At 42.4% G+C, this 16,629-nt stretch overlaps 2 protein-coding genes across 2 annotated transcripts; one reads left to right on the forward strand and one right to left on the reverse strand.

Moving 5' to 3' along the window:
* Positions 1–296: 296 nt before the first annotated feature.
* Positions 297–1,453, reverse strand: TMEM229A (transmembrane protein 229A; the record flags this gene model as incomplete). Its single annotated transcript, XM_079931025.1, has 1 exon — positions 297–1,453. Exon 1 carries the CDS (start codon positions 1,407–1,409, stop codon positions 297–299), a length of 1,113 nt encoding a protein of 370 aa, XP_079787151.1. The 5' UTR covers positions 1,410–1,453.
* Positions 1,454–1,599: 146 nt separating this feature from the next.
* LOC307191750 (uncharacterized protein) lies at positions 1,600–15,649 on the forward strand (the record flags this gene model as incomplete). The annotated part of the gene is made up of 6 exons (XM_079931947.1): positions 1,600–1,891; positions 1,974–2,196; positions 3,324–3,425; positions 7,284–7,472; positions 13,689–13,768; positions 15,631–15,649. 4 exons carry the CDS (start codon positions 1,600–1,602, stop codon positions 7,417–7,419), a joined length of 753 nt encoding a protein of 250 aa, XP_079788073.1. The 3' UTR covers positions 7,420–7,472; positions 13,689–13,768; positions 15,631–15,649.
* Between the last annotated feature and the right edge of the window lie 980 nt (positions 15,650–16,629).

The raw sequence follows: 16,629 nt of genomic DNA on the forward strand, positions 1-16,629 counted from the left end.
GGTATGATGGTTTTGCTGTTTGGGCTAGTGAGGGTTTTAAAATATTGACGAGTTAAGTACTTTGAGTTATGTTTCCAGCAATATTTCAAAGTATTGTAGTATTATGCAGAAATTCCAAATAGAAAAACTAAAATATCGAATAAAACAGGTTGAAAAAGTTTAGTAAAATGTATAAAAATTAAAAGGCTAAAAAACAAAAACAAAACCAAAAAAACCTCACCGCGTTTTAAGTGTGTAAAAATAAATCACATTCATTCATGGAAATCCAGTGACCGTTTTTTTTTTTTTTTTTGGTCTTAGTTAGTTGGTACGTACTGCACCTGCCACAACACGTTGGAAAGTAGGTCCTGGTACACACTAAGGAATATCCAACCAGGTAAATACATCAGGGTGATAAGGCCCATGAAATTGAGCGGATAGTGAGAATAGTCCCAGGAACAAGCGCCCCAAGTGCGGAGTCCCAGACCCCAGGACAACTCCCACGCGTAGATGAAGATCACGTAGAAGGGCACTCGCTTCCAGGTGCCCCAGCCCCGACTGTAGTGGAGGTGGAAGTAGAGCTTTTCCACCACGAAACTGCAGCTGCCGTACATAAAGAAGGACCAGAGAGACGTGTGGCCGCTGCTTGTCCCGTCCCCCTGGCCCAGCAGGTTAAAGAAGAATGTGAAGAAAATCTCATCCAAAAAGCCGTGCATTCCGAAGAAAAGAAAGCGGAGCAGGTCCGGCAGCCCCTGGCTGGGGGCTCCCCCGGCGCCCCTGGGGCCGCGAGGTCTCCGCCGCCGGCCGCCGGCTGCCGCAGGGACCCGGGCGCCTGCAGGGGCGGGGGGCGCGCCCCGCAGCAGCTGTTGCTGCTGCTGCTGCCGCGGCTGGTACCGTAAGCGCAGGAAGCGCTTCAGGAACACTTGGCAGTGGTAGAGCGCCAGCACGTACTGCAGCGCCAGGTCCAGCGCCCCCGGCGCCGCTGCGCCCCCCGGCCCGCCGCCCTGGTTGAGCAACGCGCCCGCCAGGGTCTGCAGCCCCACGTGGGCCGAGGGGTAGAGGAGGAAATTGAAGACGAAGGCGCTGGGGCAGCGCCGCTGCTGCAGGTAGACCTTCTCCAGGGCAAAGTGGGTGAGCGAGTGCAGGAGGCAGTGGTAGGGCGAGGAGAAGCCCAGCATCCGGAGGTCGGGGCTGCGAACGAAGCGCCGCGCCGCAGACAGGAGCACGTCCAGGGTGATCCCGTGCATCCCGTAGAAGTAGAGGCGCATCCAGGCGGGCAGCGCGGCGCCCTCGGCCGGCGCTTCAGCAGTGGACAGCGGCTCGGGGCGGCTGACGGCTGCCTCGCCTCCCCGTCCGCCGGGGGCCCCCGAAAGCCTCGCCGCGCCGCCCCTCCGCGTGCGACCCTCGTCGTCCGCGTCCCTGCCGGCCATCGACTCAGAGGCTGCCGGGGCGCCCGAGCCCGCGCCACCGCCGCCGCCGCCGCTGCCGGGTGCGCGGAGCTGCGGGGCCGAGAGGCCGAGCCCCGCGCCGCCTCCCGGACGCTGCCGGCCCCCGGGGGGCGCGCGGGGAGCTCCGTCCCGGCCGCAGCCGGGCGGCGGCCGGAGCTGCTGCGATTGGGGGATGCGCGGGCCGCCCGGCTCGCGGAGTCCCCCCACCGCGGCCCCGCCGCGCCCTCGTCTCCAGTCCCGGGCGAGGTGCCGCCGGCCAGCGCCCGCGCTCACCCTGCGCGGCCTATCGGGCGCCGAGGCCCGGCGAGGTGCAGTGGCGCCGGGGCCGAGGGGAGAAATGCAGAGGCTGGTGCAAACCCCATCTCCTCCGCGGCGCAGCCCCGCCGCCTCTGCTGCAGGCTCTAGAAGCGTAACGCGAGCAGCGACGCCCCTTCCCCCGGCCCTCCCCATGCCCCTCTCAGCCCGTGTCGACCTCTCCCGCCTTCGCAGTCCCCCCTCCACGCCTCAGCCCTCCGCGCTGAGTCCCGCGGGGGTCCGCTGGGGAAGGCCCGGCCCTGCCTCTCCGACCGCGTACCACGCTCCGCACCCGCTCCCCGCCCGGGCCGGAGGCGTTTGCTGGGGCGGAGGCTCCGAGTGGAGAAACACCCAACAGGTGTGACTGCGAGCTGGTGGGCATCCCTTTTATCGAGGAACCAGGGCGAGGGCCTGGCTGGCGGAGACGAATGGCCGAGTGCCACCGACCAGAGGCTGGGCCTGAGACCGAACTATGGTGCTGTATACTTAATGTCCTTATTCAAAGCCAGCTGTGTCCCAGTCACAGAGAATAAACCGGAGACTGCAGGCCGGCGCGCCCCTGCGTTTCCCTGCTTGGGAAGTATTGCCGCGGGGCCTGGTCCTCTTTGTCAATCTTTCTGCCTGGCCAGTCGGCTTGCGGCGGCTTGTTTGCTCCGGGCCGGGGACCGAGATTCAGAGTCCGCCAGAAGTTATGAAATGATTGGAGGCCAGCTGGGTCGGGCATTGCTTTATCTTAAATCAAGAGTAGTACCTTTGCTCACACTGGCACACCCCAGTGGCCACTTTTTCTCCTTGCAGAAGAACTAGGTCATCCCAAAAATGGAGAGTGAAAAAGAGAGCGGGGATTTTTTTTTTTTTTTTTTTTTTTTAGGTGGAGAGGGTGAGGGACTCCAGAATTTTGGTGTTTGCTCCACTGTTTTTCTCCAATATTGAATCAGGCTTAGAATTGGAGACAACCTTAGAGATAAATTATACTGACAGCTCCCCCGACCCCGCCAAAACAAACAAACCAAAAAAAAAAAAAAACCCCAAAACCCATAGATCATGTCTAGGCACAAACTAGATAACAGATCTAATTTGTAAGTTCAGATGTTTCCTGGGTGGAAAGCTTTCTGGGGATTTTTTTTTTCCTCGGGAAAATAAATATTCTGAGGCAGTCCTCCATTTTTTTTTGTTTGTTTTTTTCGGTACGCGGGCCACTCAATCTTGTGGCCTCTCCCGTTGCGGAGCACAGGCCCCGGACGCGCAGGCTCAGCGGCCATGGCTCACGGGCCCAGCCGCTCCATGACATGTGGGATCTTCCCGGACCGGGGCACGAACGCGTGTCCCCTGCATCGGCAGGGGGACTCTCAACCACTGCGCCACCAGGGAAGCCTCAGTCCTCCATTTTTAAAGTAACTTTCTCTCTACTCTCTCCCCTTCATTTCAACCCCTTATATTACAATCAGTCTGTGGTTACTAAATTGTCGGTGAGTTAGGGAAGAGAGAGAAATAAGAGTGTGGTGAGGAGAAAAATTGTTAAGGTGATATCAACACTTGAATAAAGCCAAGTTCTTATTTATTTATTATTAAAAGCTTTGTTTGAATGTGGTTCATTTGCAGGTTTCTTTTAGCAACTGTCAAAAGTCAGTGTGTGGACGTTGTCATGCTACGGACAGAAGCATCAAGCAGCAGGCTCATCAAACCTGTTGTAAAACAGACAAGGTTAGTTGCCCAAGGGCATGAGCAAGTATGATGAAGAGAAATAATAATGCAGACATTTTCATGAGCACCTACTATATATAAGATGCTATGTGCATTGGGGAAAGAAAGGGTTATAAGATGCACAGTTTAAGAAGTGTATAGTCTAGTGGATATGACAACAGTCTACCATACCTGTGTAAAGCTTACTTATTTATGATTCTTATTAATAACTAATTATGACTGGCTAGTAGTACACACCAGATAAAATGTTTCTTTGAGTTATTATTTTACTAAATAAAGAATTTAGGGCCCAATTTATCAGGTAATAAACAAATGCTTTCTGTTTTCCATAATTGCTATTCAGACAAGGAAACACTTCTTCATAATAGCGTAAATATAGTGATTCAAACATGCATACAGTAACTTGCTAGATTAAACCTGAATTACTTTCAGATGATAAATTAAACTTCAAGGACCCAAGCCTTCTATTTCTTCTAACTTTTTTTAAAGATGCAAAGAAAACCTTGAAACGTCTAATTTTGTAATCCAGTCTAGTTCATCCCAGGGAGTATAGGAAAATCTTTTGAACTAAATGAAAAATTAGAGCTTCTTTTTCTATATTTTAAATCTCAGCATTTAAAAAATTTCTATTACATCAGTATGATCTCAGTAAATAGGACATGTATAAATTTTATATTAGTATATAAATTATATCAGCATAATAGGATGTATATAAAATTTATACATGTGTAATACATACACATATATGAAACAGGCTTACTTTTAAAAAATTAATTAATTTTAAATTTTTGGCTGCATTGGGTCTTTGGTGCTGCATATGGGCTTTCTCTAGTTGCTCTGAGCGTGGGTTACTCTTCGTTGAGGTGTGCGGGCTTCTCACTGCAGTGGCTTCTCTTGTTGCAGAACATGGGCTCTAGGTGTCTGGGCTTCAGTAGTTGTGGCACATGGGCTCAGTAGTTGTGGCGCACAGGCTTAGTTGCTGCACAGCATGTGGGATTTTCCCAGACCAGGGCTTGAACTTGTGTCCCCTCCTTTGGCAGGTGGATTCTTAACCACTGTGCCACCAGGGAAGTCCCATGCTTACTTTTTAAATGAGGGGATATATAATAAAAAGTTTGGATCTTACCACTGTGGTCATTGTAGTGCTCTACCAAGTGGCTTAGACTACTAAAAATCTCATTCTTCAAGGACACTTTTAAAATCTGTTTTTCATTTATCTTAGAAGTGATGAAAAATATGTCAGTAGTTTTAAAACTGGAGTAGAAAGTGCGTCTATTACTTGTTATTCTTTCCATGTTTTTTTATATTTCACTGTGGCCTCTACTTAGTCACAGTACTTTCAGAATGGGAAATACTAACTTAAAAGAAAAAGCAAGGGCTTGCCTGGTGGCGCAGTGGTTGAGAGTCCGCCTGCCGATGCAGGGGACACGGGTTCATACCCTGGTCCGGGAAAATCCCACATGCCGCAGAGCGGCTGCCTGTGCTCCACAATGGGAGAGACCACAGCGGTGAGAGGCACGCGTACCGCAAAAAAAAAAAAAAAAAAAAAGCAAAAGCTGAAAAGAAAAGTTTTTTAAAAGGCATGAGACAAAGTGCAAGAAAAATATTCATTGTATAAATTATCTTTAATTCTTTTCACTCATTGCCTCTTTTTTTTTTTTTTTTTGCGGTACGCGGGCCTCTCACTGTTGTGGCCTCTCCCGTTGTGGAGCGCAGGCTCCGGACGCACAGGCTCAGCGGCCATGGCTCACGGGCCCAGCCGCTCCGCGGCATGTGGGATCTTCCCGGACCGGGGCGCGAACCCGTGTCCCCTGCATCGGCAGGCAGACTCTCAACCACTGCGCCACCAGGAAAGCCCATAAATTCTTGTAATTCATAAACCTTGGAAAAAAAAAGAAGTAAATTGTTTTGATACAGCTTGCTTAAACAATAAAATTTCACCTTGAGCAATGTTCAAATCAGAAATACTCCCTTTGTGTAATCTTTGTCTGCCTGCATGTGCCTCACCTTGAGTGCCTCAAGGAGACTCTTTTCCCCACCCCTGTTAATTCCATTTTTTCTCATAGGAAGTAGCTTCTTTTGAATCATAATATTCCCTTATATTGGTTAGGGGTTGATTGGTGACATAGATGATCACAGTCAATGGATACTACCTCTTGAATACTACTTATCAGCTGTGAGCTTCACACGTATTATCAGTAATTCGTACAATGGTTCTCTTATTTTTTTTTAACATATGTTGAAACTAAGGTTCAGAAAAGTTGCTTGTTCAATGTCTCAGCTAATAAGCCAAAAGCCAAGCCATGAAGCTGTTTCCACTTGACCCTAAATTTCATTTGCCTTATACTGTCTTACCCACTATGTTTTCATATTGAAGTCACTTGAATGAGTTGAAGTGGCAGACTTAATAAGTAAAGAAATCAATTTTGTTTATAATTCCAGTGAGCATTAATTTAACAATCCCTAACTCCTCCCTTGTTACTGTCTCCCTTTTGTTACCATGCTTTTTGTTTTAATCATCTATCTACACAGTCATTTTATATCTTTTTTTCTCTCTCTGTACGTTTACTTATTTATTTTACCCATCTTTCCTTCCGGGTTCCTTTACAGATTAGTAAATGGCTATTTATTTGGACAAGTGTGGCTATGTGGAATGGGTTGCTATCTGGTACCGATGTGAGAATGGAAGAAGATGGGGTTAGACGATAGGAAAATGAGTATGGAATGCAAACGTATCCCTGTGGATTGTTGGTACACGTTTCTAGACATCGAAGTTCAGCAAAACGGCTCCCTGCTATTCTAGCTGTTAACACCCCTATTCGTGGTTACCATAATTTGAAAACCTTGGCTTGGTTAAGTGCAGTGATTTAAATAGATTTGCCTGTGTCCATTTATTTAACCAAGTCCATTTATACCTGGTGGATCTCCAAAACCAAAGTGCAGATTATATTTTAATATTTTTAATATAGAAAAAAAATACCAGTGAAAAAATACGTTGTCTGCTCACCTGGAGACTTTGGGAAAAGATCTATCCAATTTTTCAAAGCCTCGTTTGGCGGTGGGGTGCAGTAAGAGGGCAGCTGAACAAACACCTCAGTCAAAGAATTCCAGTTCTGCGGTGGAAAGCAAGTGTCATGAGCGCTTGGACCCTGTTCCACTTCTTACATTTACTGAAGCTACTGCATTCGAGGTATCCTGCTGTGAACCAAGGATGCAAAGCTGAGCGCCACGTGGATCTTATCCTCACTGAGATCAAGGTTTTGGCTACAAGGTTCATTCTTAATTATCATGAGCGAGATGGTAAATTCTGGACAGAAAGAAATGTATATAGCACGTGGGTATGGGGCTCTGGAGGGATCTGGTTTGTTGCGTCTGCCAGGACTGACAGGTCCCGTGCGCACTAGCAAGAACCCAACTACCGACTCCCGTGATTCACAGAGCAGGACAGAACTCTGCTGGTTGTTTGCCTTCAGCTCTTGTCCCACCAGTCAAGAGGTAGATTAGCAGGTAGGAGGTAGGTAGGGGTGAGTGGAATTTATTGGCTGTTTTGGTGAAACTACATTAACACCAGAAGGCAAGGTCTTTCCTCTTGCACCACAGAGTGTTGTGAAATGACTTCATTACCAGGAATAAAGGTCGTATTATACATTTTATAGTTTAACACCTAGTTATGGCTCGTCTTAACTTTTTTCTTCAGTCATTATCGCATTTCGTCCTCAATCTTGTGACTATGGAGCTATTTTTATAATTCATGTTTAACAAGTAAAACCAGAAAATATGATTTGATTGCCAAAACTCACACACCGTGTTAGTGGCAGCGCTGTTTCTCATGTAGAATTTGAAATCTCCTTCTTCCAGACCACACTGCCTCTCTGACAAGAGGTCTCTTCCCCACGGGAGGATTCTAAGTGCCTACTTTGGCTATGAAACAAGCTCACTGATCAGGGCTCTGAAGAGGGGAGCCGTTTTCACTTCAATTCCAGAGGACAGGTGAAGGAAGCTTGAATAGTCTCATTAGCCTATAGCCTGGATTTCTTCGACCTTCAGGTAAGGGTGCAGCTCCCAGGACCCAGTATATTCATCGCCTTCCTTAGCTAAACTGCTGGCTCTGTTTCTGGTCACTAGTGATGCCTGGTGGTTTCCTTCCTCCTTTAGCTGTAGTTATTTGGCTTGACCTGTGTGGTCATGTTTCTTCTGTGATTAGTCATGTTGGTGACATATTGCTACCTTCTGGCTATGACTGCCATAAATAACTCTTGCCTTAAAGAATAGATATTTCTTATATTTATCTCATATCTAAATTTTATTTAATTTAAAATAGCTAAATAGAAACATCTTTAAATATATTTTTCTTAATTCAGCAAACAGTTACGGAACAATTCTGAGCAATATTTTGTGCTATGTCCCAGACATACAAAAATAAATATGGCAAAGTCTATGTCCTCTTGGAGTTTAAAATATAGCTTATTACAAAAGATATAGTTGCCTATTGAAGAAATTGGATATAAAAGTAAAAAGTAAAACAAGTACCTATCACCCATGATACCACAACCCTTAGATAATTACTGTTAATATTTTGGTATATAGCCTTTCAACACATTATACTATCACCAGAAGGAGGTTATATCATGCATTCCTTTTGTAATTTGCTTTCTCGCTTACTGATGATTAGGGAGTGTCTTTCCATGTGATAGTCTGCTACATCATTGGTAATGATGACAAAGGATTCCTTCGTATAGATATTCCATAATTTGTTTAGCCAATTCAATTTTGGGCTGCTTAGTTTGCTTCAAAAAATTTTTGCTGTCATGAGCTTCTATGTGACGAGCATCCTCTTCATTATCTTTTTCATGTAGCCATGGTTACTTACCTAGGATACATTCCTTAAAGTTCAGTTGGAGGATCAAAGTTATGTACATTTTAAGGCTTTGTTTATTGCTACTAAGTGGGCCTCCAGAAACCTTGCTGGAAACTTTGAAAACTTTTGTGAAATAAATATTTCCCTCTGATGAGACTAAGAAGTCATGGCTGGTGGGGGGGTTCAGCTTTATGGTAGAATCTTGTGTTGAGAATGTATGTTTGGGGTGTACGATACCATGGGTTGTACCGAGTGGATGGTAATAAAGATAATCTTTGAAAAAATCTAATATGAGTAAATGAAATATAAGTGCATTATTTTGGATGACATACTGTTACTTCCATCTCTCCATGTATAGAAATCCTTTGCTTATCTCTCCCTCTGAAACAGTTCCTTCCTTCCCTCTCTCCCTTTCCATTTTGTACACATACAAACATCTCTGTGCCAGATATAGCGCAACTAAAATGTGATCTTTACTCTCAAGCAGCTCACTTTCTAGTGAGGGAGGCAGATAAATAGAGACCATACAACGGAATAATAACTATCATGACAGAAGAAAAACGCTAAGTGTATTTGCTCCCCCAGGAGGGGGACCTGACTCTAATTGGGAGAAGGGTCTCCCTGTTCTCCCAGTATACTAACCTTGACTCCTTAATATCTCTCAACCCTCATATTCATCAGTTATGAGGCCTTGCTTATGTTTACTCTTCAATGTCTCTTGTAAACATTTTCATAATTTATTGTCTCCTTTCCAATTCCACGCTATCACCCTCATCCAGAACGCTACCACCTCGGCCAGGACTATTCCAATAACCCACTAACTGACATACCCAGCACAAGTTTCTTTACCCTCCTGCAATCTACCTTGGATACGGCTATCAGCGTGACCTCCCTAAACCACTACTTTGAAGGTCTCATTACCCTGGTCAAAACCCTTCAAATGATTTCTGTGACTTATAGGAGAAAACTTATGTACCTTCGCTTGATCATCAAGGGCAGATAGTGACCTAGTTTTCCAACCTTGTTTCTTCCACTCACCTTCAATAACCTCCCTGAGGCCCTCTTCCTACTTCAGCAAATCCCATCCATTCTCCAAGGCCTGTTCATGTTGATACCCTCCTTAAAGCTGAGCGTGACTGCACCTGCCTGAGGTTTTTCAGTTGTTGATACGTTACCATAAAGTTTTATCATATACCGCTTTAATTGTTACCCTGAAGTTTTCAAGATATCTCATGTTTATGTTTTGTCATTTTGAAAACTCATTTGCGTCACAAATACTGTCGACATTCTTGGAGCTCCTAGCATAGAAACTTAGAGAGCTCATTCAGCGTCTGTGGACTCTGATATTGATTTAAGTGAACTGCTATTTTGACAATTCTCAAACTTCCTTGATTAGATTATATGTAAATAAAATCTAGTCATGTTGATATGAACTACGTCATGTGTCTCTCTCCTACCCTTCCACATTTTAATTTAATGATCAGAGATAAAAACATCTAATTAGGCTCTGGACAAACTCTTCTTCCATTTCTTCATCCTTTCCTAAGGAATTCTAGGGAGGGGCCCACCTCTTTCTTTCTCAGTACAAGGCTTTACAAATCCTTCTATCATGTAACTCTCATACCTAGAAATCTTTTTGTGGGAAATTATGGCGGGGGAGGGGAGCAGAAAGGAAGAAGGAAGGGGAAACATGGAAAAATACAGAGCGAGAGTGACTGTGTCTGATTCCTCCCACCCTTCCTAACTCTCACATATGAGGCAGACATAATTATTGCAGCATTCTTTCCTACTAAGTCCAGACTTGTCTTAGAATCCTATTCAACAGAGTGATCTAGGAAGACATCACCACTACAGAAGTTGGCGGAAAAAATGAATCTTACTTGGAATGCCCGTTCTAGAATGTATATGGGACATTTATCTCTCTTTAAGCAAATTAGATATATGGAAATCAGCATTTATACACTTATACTCTCATGATTCGGATAATCGTTTATTCTATAAAAGTTCTCTCCTTTGTAAGCAAATCCTCACAGTAGAATTTTCTGAGATCACAAGTTTTCCTAGTACATTACATGTATTGTTTGAGTTACACACAACTATTTTTTTTATTATTTAAATTGTACAATTTTCCTTTTATTTTAATTTATTTTATTTATTTTACTTTTGGCTGTGTTGGGTCTTCCTTGCTGTGCGCAGGCTTTCTCTAGCTGCAGTGAGCGGGGGCTACTCTTCGTTGCCTTGCACGCACTTATTGCGGTGGCTTCTCTTGCTCCGGAGCACGGGCTCTAGGGACACGGGCTTCAGTAGGTGTGGCACGCGGGCTCAGTAGTTGTGGCTCGCAGGCTCTAGAGCACAGGCTCAGTAGTTGTGATGCACAGGCTTAGTTGCTCCGCGGGCATGTGGGATCTCCCCTGCTTGAACCCGTGTCCCCTGCATTGGCAGGCGTATTCTTAACCACTGCACCATCAGGGAAGCCCAGTGCATTTGTAATTTTGATAGCTATTGCCAAATTGTTCTCCCAAGAAAGTACATCAATTGCACTCCCACCAGCAATTATGAAAGGGACTATTTCTACACAATTTTGCCAGTGATGTTTTATTACACTTTTTGATGTTTGCCATTCTGATATGTGAGAATAGTATCTCATTGTAGTTTTAATTTTCGATCATGGTATTATGAGTGCAGTAGGGCATTATATTATATATAGAAGAACTATTTGTCTTTCCTTTTCTATGAACTATCTGTTCATATCCTTTTCCATTGGGTTAATAGGTCTTTTTAAATTTATTGGCAGCAGTTCTTATTTATTAGAGAAATTCATTCTTTGTGCAAAGCACAAGACTTTTGGGTACAACTTACAATGTTGATGAATTTCACCTTCTGTCTAATTTTCCTGATTTCTGAAGCATCTTTTGGGGACCTTCCAAAATTCTACCAAGAATAATTTTACCTGTAAGAATACTCCTTCTTACCAAGAGGCATTTCCCTTTAATGAAAATTTTTACCCAAATATCTGGAAACAAATTAACTTATGCATTTTAAAATTTCACAGTGGCATAGATCTCTTTTCCGAATCCAAGCATTTTGGGCACCCAGATTTTTCTGGGTATGTGAGAGAGCAAGCTGTATTCCCTGAGCTCACTCCTCCTCGCACCTAACTGGTGGCAATTATCCCACTCCTGCTCTGAATTTACCTCCGTAGGGTGGTCTACCCCTCCTGTCTGCTGGTCCATTGAGTCTGTCCCAGAAAGAAACTGTTGCACCACTTTTTCCCATGCCCTTCTTGTCCACAGAAGAATTTTAGTGGATTATGGTTAACCAAATACAAATTCTGCAAACATAAAGAACAGATTGTAATTGACAACCCCTTTGTTTTCAAGTTATTCATGTGGCTTTTCAGCAACAACACAAAGCTCTCTTTGTCTTTGAAAAACAGAAAGAACCTCTTAACTCACCAAGTATTTAAATCTACTCAATATGATGGGTGGGCTAATGCGTGAATCCTGGCCTGGTACAAAGGAAGTGCCGTGAAAAACTCATTCTCGAGCCATATATGCTGCTAAATTTGCCACCGTAAACAGTACTGAGGTAAAAAACTGAGAGGGATTAAAGAATGTTCAAAGATTCACAGTGGGAGAAATTCATGTAGTTGGGAACTTAACTATAAAGAAAGGCATTAGGACCCAGGGTTATTTAGTCTGCAAAAGAGAAGTCTCCAGAGTCCTTTAATAAGTGCTTCTGAGTCATAAAATAAACATGGAAAGGATGGTTACATGTTCTTTATCTGGGGATAAGGGAAAATGAACACATAAAATATGAGGAAAAATATAGGCTAGAAACAAAATAAACACTTTGAATATATTCCATATTTAAAAATAAGGATGTGCTCTTTTCTCTACATATAGTATAATTTAATAAAAAGTTAAAAAAAGAAGATCTGATTTTTGTCTGTGTGGGATGCCTCTGGAATAGTCAGAGAGCTAGATGGTTTTCTGAAGCTTGGTGGTAATGAGTGTGGCTCTGCCGTAAGATTACTTAGACTAAATCCTAGCTCTGCTGCTTTCCTTTTGGATAACCTTGGGTAAACCTCTCTCCTCGCTTGTCCCAGTCTCACTTCTCACTTCTAAAATAGGGATGATAGCGTTGTTATGAGGATTAGGTGAGATAACGTACGTGTCCCAGTTTTGATTTGGTTTTGTTTTAAAAGGCAGTACATTCAAATATTAGTGGTCTAAACAAGAGGCAAATTATTTTTCTCCTATGAATAATTTCCAGTAGATGTCTGGAGTTATGTGGTGCTATACAGTTCCTGGTACCCAGGTCCTAGCTCATGAGGTTGCCCTACTATGTATCATTTTCATTCCTAAGTATACGTCTATTCTAGCTATCTAGCTATTGTCTGCATTCTAGCCATCAGGAAGGATGAAGAAAAGGCTCTTGAAAACACTTGCATTCCCAGCCCTTTGGTCACAATTTAGTTGCATGATGACTCCTACCAACAAGGGAGATTGGGAAGCTTAGTCTTTTTCCCAAGCAGCTAGGTACCGATTTGTAGCCACAAATCAGTGGTTCTCTTAGTTTGGATGATAGGGGAATATTGTTGGGGAGGAAGAGAAAGAAGGCAGATATTTCAAAATATCTAGCGACTTCTGCTATAGGGTACAAAATGCTTAACACAGAATCTAGCAACAAAGTAAAGCTCTTATGACTGCTATCATTTCAAACGCAGATTTATATGTACAGGATTCAATCAGCTCTTTTCACCTGGGTGTTCCGCAGGCACTACCAACTCAACATTTCAAAAAAGTGAAGTCCTTATGTCACTCTTTATTGTCTCTCATTATTACCCACTCAGGAAATCTGCTCTGCCGTTCTTGTTCTGAGTCTTGGATAATGGCTTCACCACCCATCTCCCTTGGGGTCTCTCTCTGCTACTTCTTTTTCTTCACTCACTCTGTCTTAGTTTCAAAGAGGTGTCAGTTCTTGGGAAATGTCCCTCAGATACACACTCTTTTCTCTACTCTCACTATTCATTATCTTAATTTCACAAGTCTTTAGAATGTGGTTTACAAGGCCTTTCACAGTCTGACTCCAATTTATTTTTTAGCCCAGCTACTCTGTGTTAAAAAGATAAAACAAATATTTATATTTTTAGTTTTCTAGGCAAAATCTGAACAAAATATTTATTTGTTTAATAAAGGGGTTAATTTTTTAACAAAGATAGTAATTAAAAACCTACACGAGCAACCAGTTTTATATACTACAGTCAATGCAAAATCAGAAGCTATCTTCTGAATGGGGCATCTCTATATGTGTCTCAACAAGTGAAAAAGTTGCCAAGAAATAAAAACCATGTACCTTCTTTTTCACTTATACTCACTTCATTTACAATCTTCCCTCCAAAGCCTACAGACTCGCAGGAAAGTGAGAACATTTCAGAGTTACCTGCTTCTGCTCCAACTTTACCCTCCATACTCTGTTAAAGGTTTGTGAATGACCCATTAAAAAAAATAAACTTGCTCTATAAGCAGTTGAGCCCTAGCTATTCGGTTGTTGTAAGTTCTTAATCATTTTTCTTTCTAGTCTGTTAAATATTCAGACTCTTTTCCTTCACTGGGATTCAAATGTTCATAAGACTTTGAATCCAGAATTTGGAATCTGAATTTTGTGCCTGTGTCTTATCTCTTTAACCCAACAGTCCATTCGAAAAGTCATTTTCGTCAACTTAGAGGACCCAGTGCAGACTCTGGCTATATATATCTAACTAGATGAGGATAAAAGCTAGGGCACTTTAGTGGTTAGAAGTTTAGGCTCTGGAGTTGGAAGGCTATAATTCTAGCTTCATCATCACCTGGTCATGTGACCTTGGGCAAGTTCCTTAGTAACTTGGTGCCCCTCTAAAATGGGGGTTAGACTAGTTTTGTACCTATTTCAGAGTTTTTTCTTTTTTTTAAGATTAAAAGGGTTAATGTTTGCCAGGCTCTTAGACCAATGCCTGGTTTATAGCAGATACACAATAAATGATAACTTTCTAACAATGCCATTGTTCAAGCAACTGCTTTTTGTCTGTAGTGTTTGTTTCTTCAGGCTTAATAGTCTCTCACTCAGGTGCTTAATCTTTGAGCTCTATTTTAGATTGCCACATAAAACACAGAATATTCATAAAGCACTATCAATTGGTAATATTATTATTTCTTAAATTGTAGATGAAGAAGTAACTCAAAATTGTTAGAAATTTCCCCAAGGTTTTATAGTATCTGAAAGTTAGAGCTGAGATTTGAACCTAGATCTGTCTGTCTCCCAATGCTGAACCTTTTCTACATTATCAGACACTTGGAAATTAAGGCTTGAATTTAGTTTGAAATTCCAATGGCTGTATTTTCAGGGGATTAAAGAAAAAATGTCAGTTAGTGTTGAAATTGTCATCTGTTGAATTCATGAATGCCTTTAACTTATTCAGTATCCCTCTGCCCCCCAAACAGGCATAACCGAAAGCTTATAAATCTAACCAAACTAACATTAAATTATTTCCTTTCTGAACAATGGCCAACCTTTTCCCTGACAACAACAACAAAAATCTTTCATTCTCTGATTTCTCCTTCTTTGTTTTTATACAGTACAATGTGGTTGTTGTTATTATTCTTATTGAGAATCCAGGTCTATCGATAATCAATTACATTTATTGTGTATATATTATGTCATAATGTGCAAAATTACCCACAAGTGATTTTATTTAACCCACTCAATAATCCAGTAAAATAGGGACCAGTTTGCTCTCCAGTGGGCAAGTCTGGAAAGAATTTTGATTGTTCCAGCTGAGGGATGTATTGACATCTAGGGAGTAGAGGCCGGGATGCTGATAAACATCCTACAATGCACAGGATAGCTTCTTCCAACAAAGGACTAACTGGTACAAAATGCTGATAATGCAGAAGTAGAGAAACTCTGCTGTAAAGTCTTATGACCTCTGTATTATAGAAGAAGAAAACTCAGAGAGGCTAAGTAACTTGCCCAAAGTTATAGCCTATAAATGTCAGAGCCAGGCCTAGAACCTAGATATATCTAGCTCAAAGTCCATGTTTTTCCCCAATGAGAGGCAAAGATAATTTCAGTTTAGAGAAGGCAAAGATTAGTACATATACACCCAAACCATGAATTAACCTTAAGTGATAATTAAATGAAGACCCATCATTATCAAATGAAGTCTTTAGCAAAAGCTTCTGACCTTGCTGTGATACCTGAGGTTAATGTCTAGAGCACTTGATATAGAGAAATAAAACTGTAATCATGTCAGAAAAAGGGGAATCACTTTTTTTCCCCCATTTAATCACTTCTTGTTTGTTTCAGAAAATGCTGTCGCTGGATGTTAAAATGATGTCAAGTGGATGAAAAAGGGCATAGGCAATCAGATAAAATGATTCAGGTTTCTGGGGAAAGGGATCATCAAATAATGCTCCATCATGGCTTCACTAAAAATAGACACTTTATAATGGAACCAAAATTGATACCAAGAAAGACTTGATATTATAGTGGTAAACTGCCTGAAATTCTAAACAGTCTTATAAATAAGTTAGTTGCTGTTTAGAAAATACAACTAGAGCATTTGGTTTATTCAAAAACAGGACTGCCTGCTTGCAAGGCTTATTTTAAAGGAATCGCTTTGCATTTTATTCCCTATCCAGCTAACTATAGCATACTAGGGGATATATTTATAATCTTATATATGTTCTCATGTAAGCACTTTATGGAGACTGAACTTCAATATTTTAGAGTTTTGTCCCTGCAGAGGAAACCATACTTCCTCTGAACCATATTCATAGTATTTCCATAATAGCAAGTGGCAGATGAATATATATGAAAAGTGAAGGACAGGTCAGATGTTATCCCTATATTTTAGAACTTACGGGGCAGGTGGGATGGTGACATTTCTATCTGCAGGGCGGGGTATAGCTTTGAAGATGATGTATTTAGACCTAGAAGATTTCAAATGTAATTCCCTGCTCTACCTACACCAGTTTCTAGTGCCCCAACCAAGTATTTCTAGAACACCTGATAACTCATTATTCAGAGCATTTGCCAACACCTTTGTTTTTTATTTCTGGCGTCACTGCGCAGCTTGTGGGATCTTAGTTCCCTGACTAGGGATTGAACCCACACCCTCAGCAGTTAAAGCACAGAGTCTTAACTACTGGACCACCAAGGAATTCCCTATTTTTGTTTATTTCTTTTGGACTATAAGCTTTGTGAGGACAGGGTTTGTGCTAACTTTTGTAGTATTTGATATTTCCTTAATGAATTTTTAATGGAGTTTTCCTTTTAGGTATACGTAGTTTAGTTAAAAGAGAT

The sequence above is a fragment of the Stenella coeruleoalba genome (assembly GCF_951394435.1).
Source record: "Stenella coeruleoalba genome assembly, chromosome: 9".
Classification (NCBI taxonomy): domain Eukaryota; kingdom Metazoa; phylum Chordata; class Mammalia; order Artiodactyla; family Delphinidae; genus Stenella; species Stenella coeruleoalba.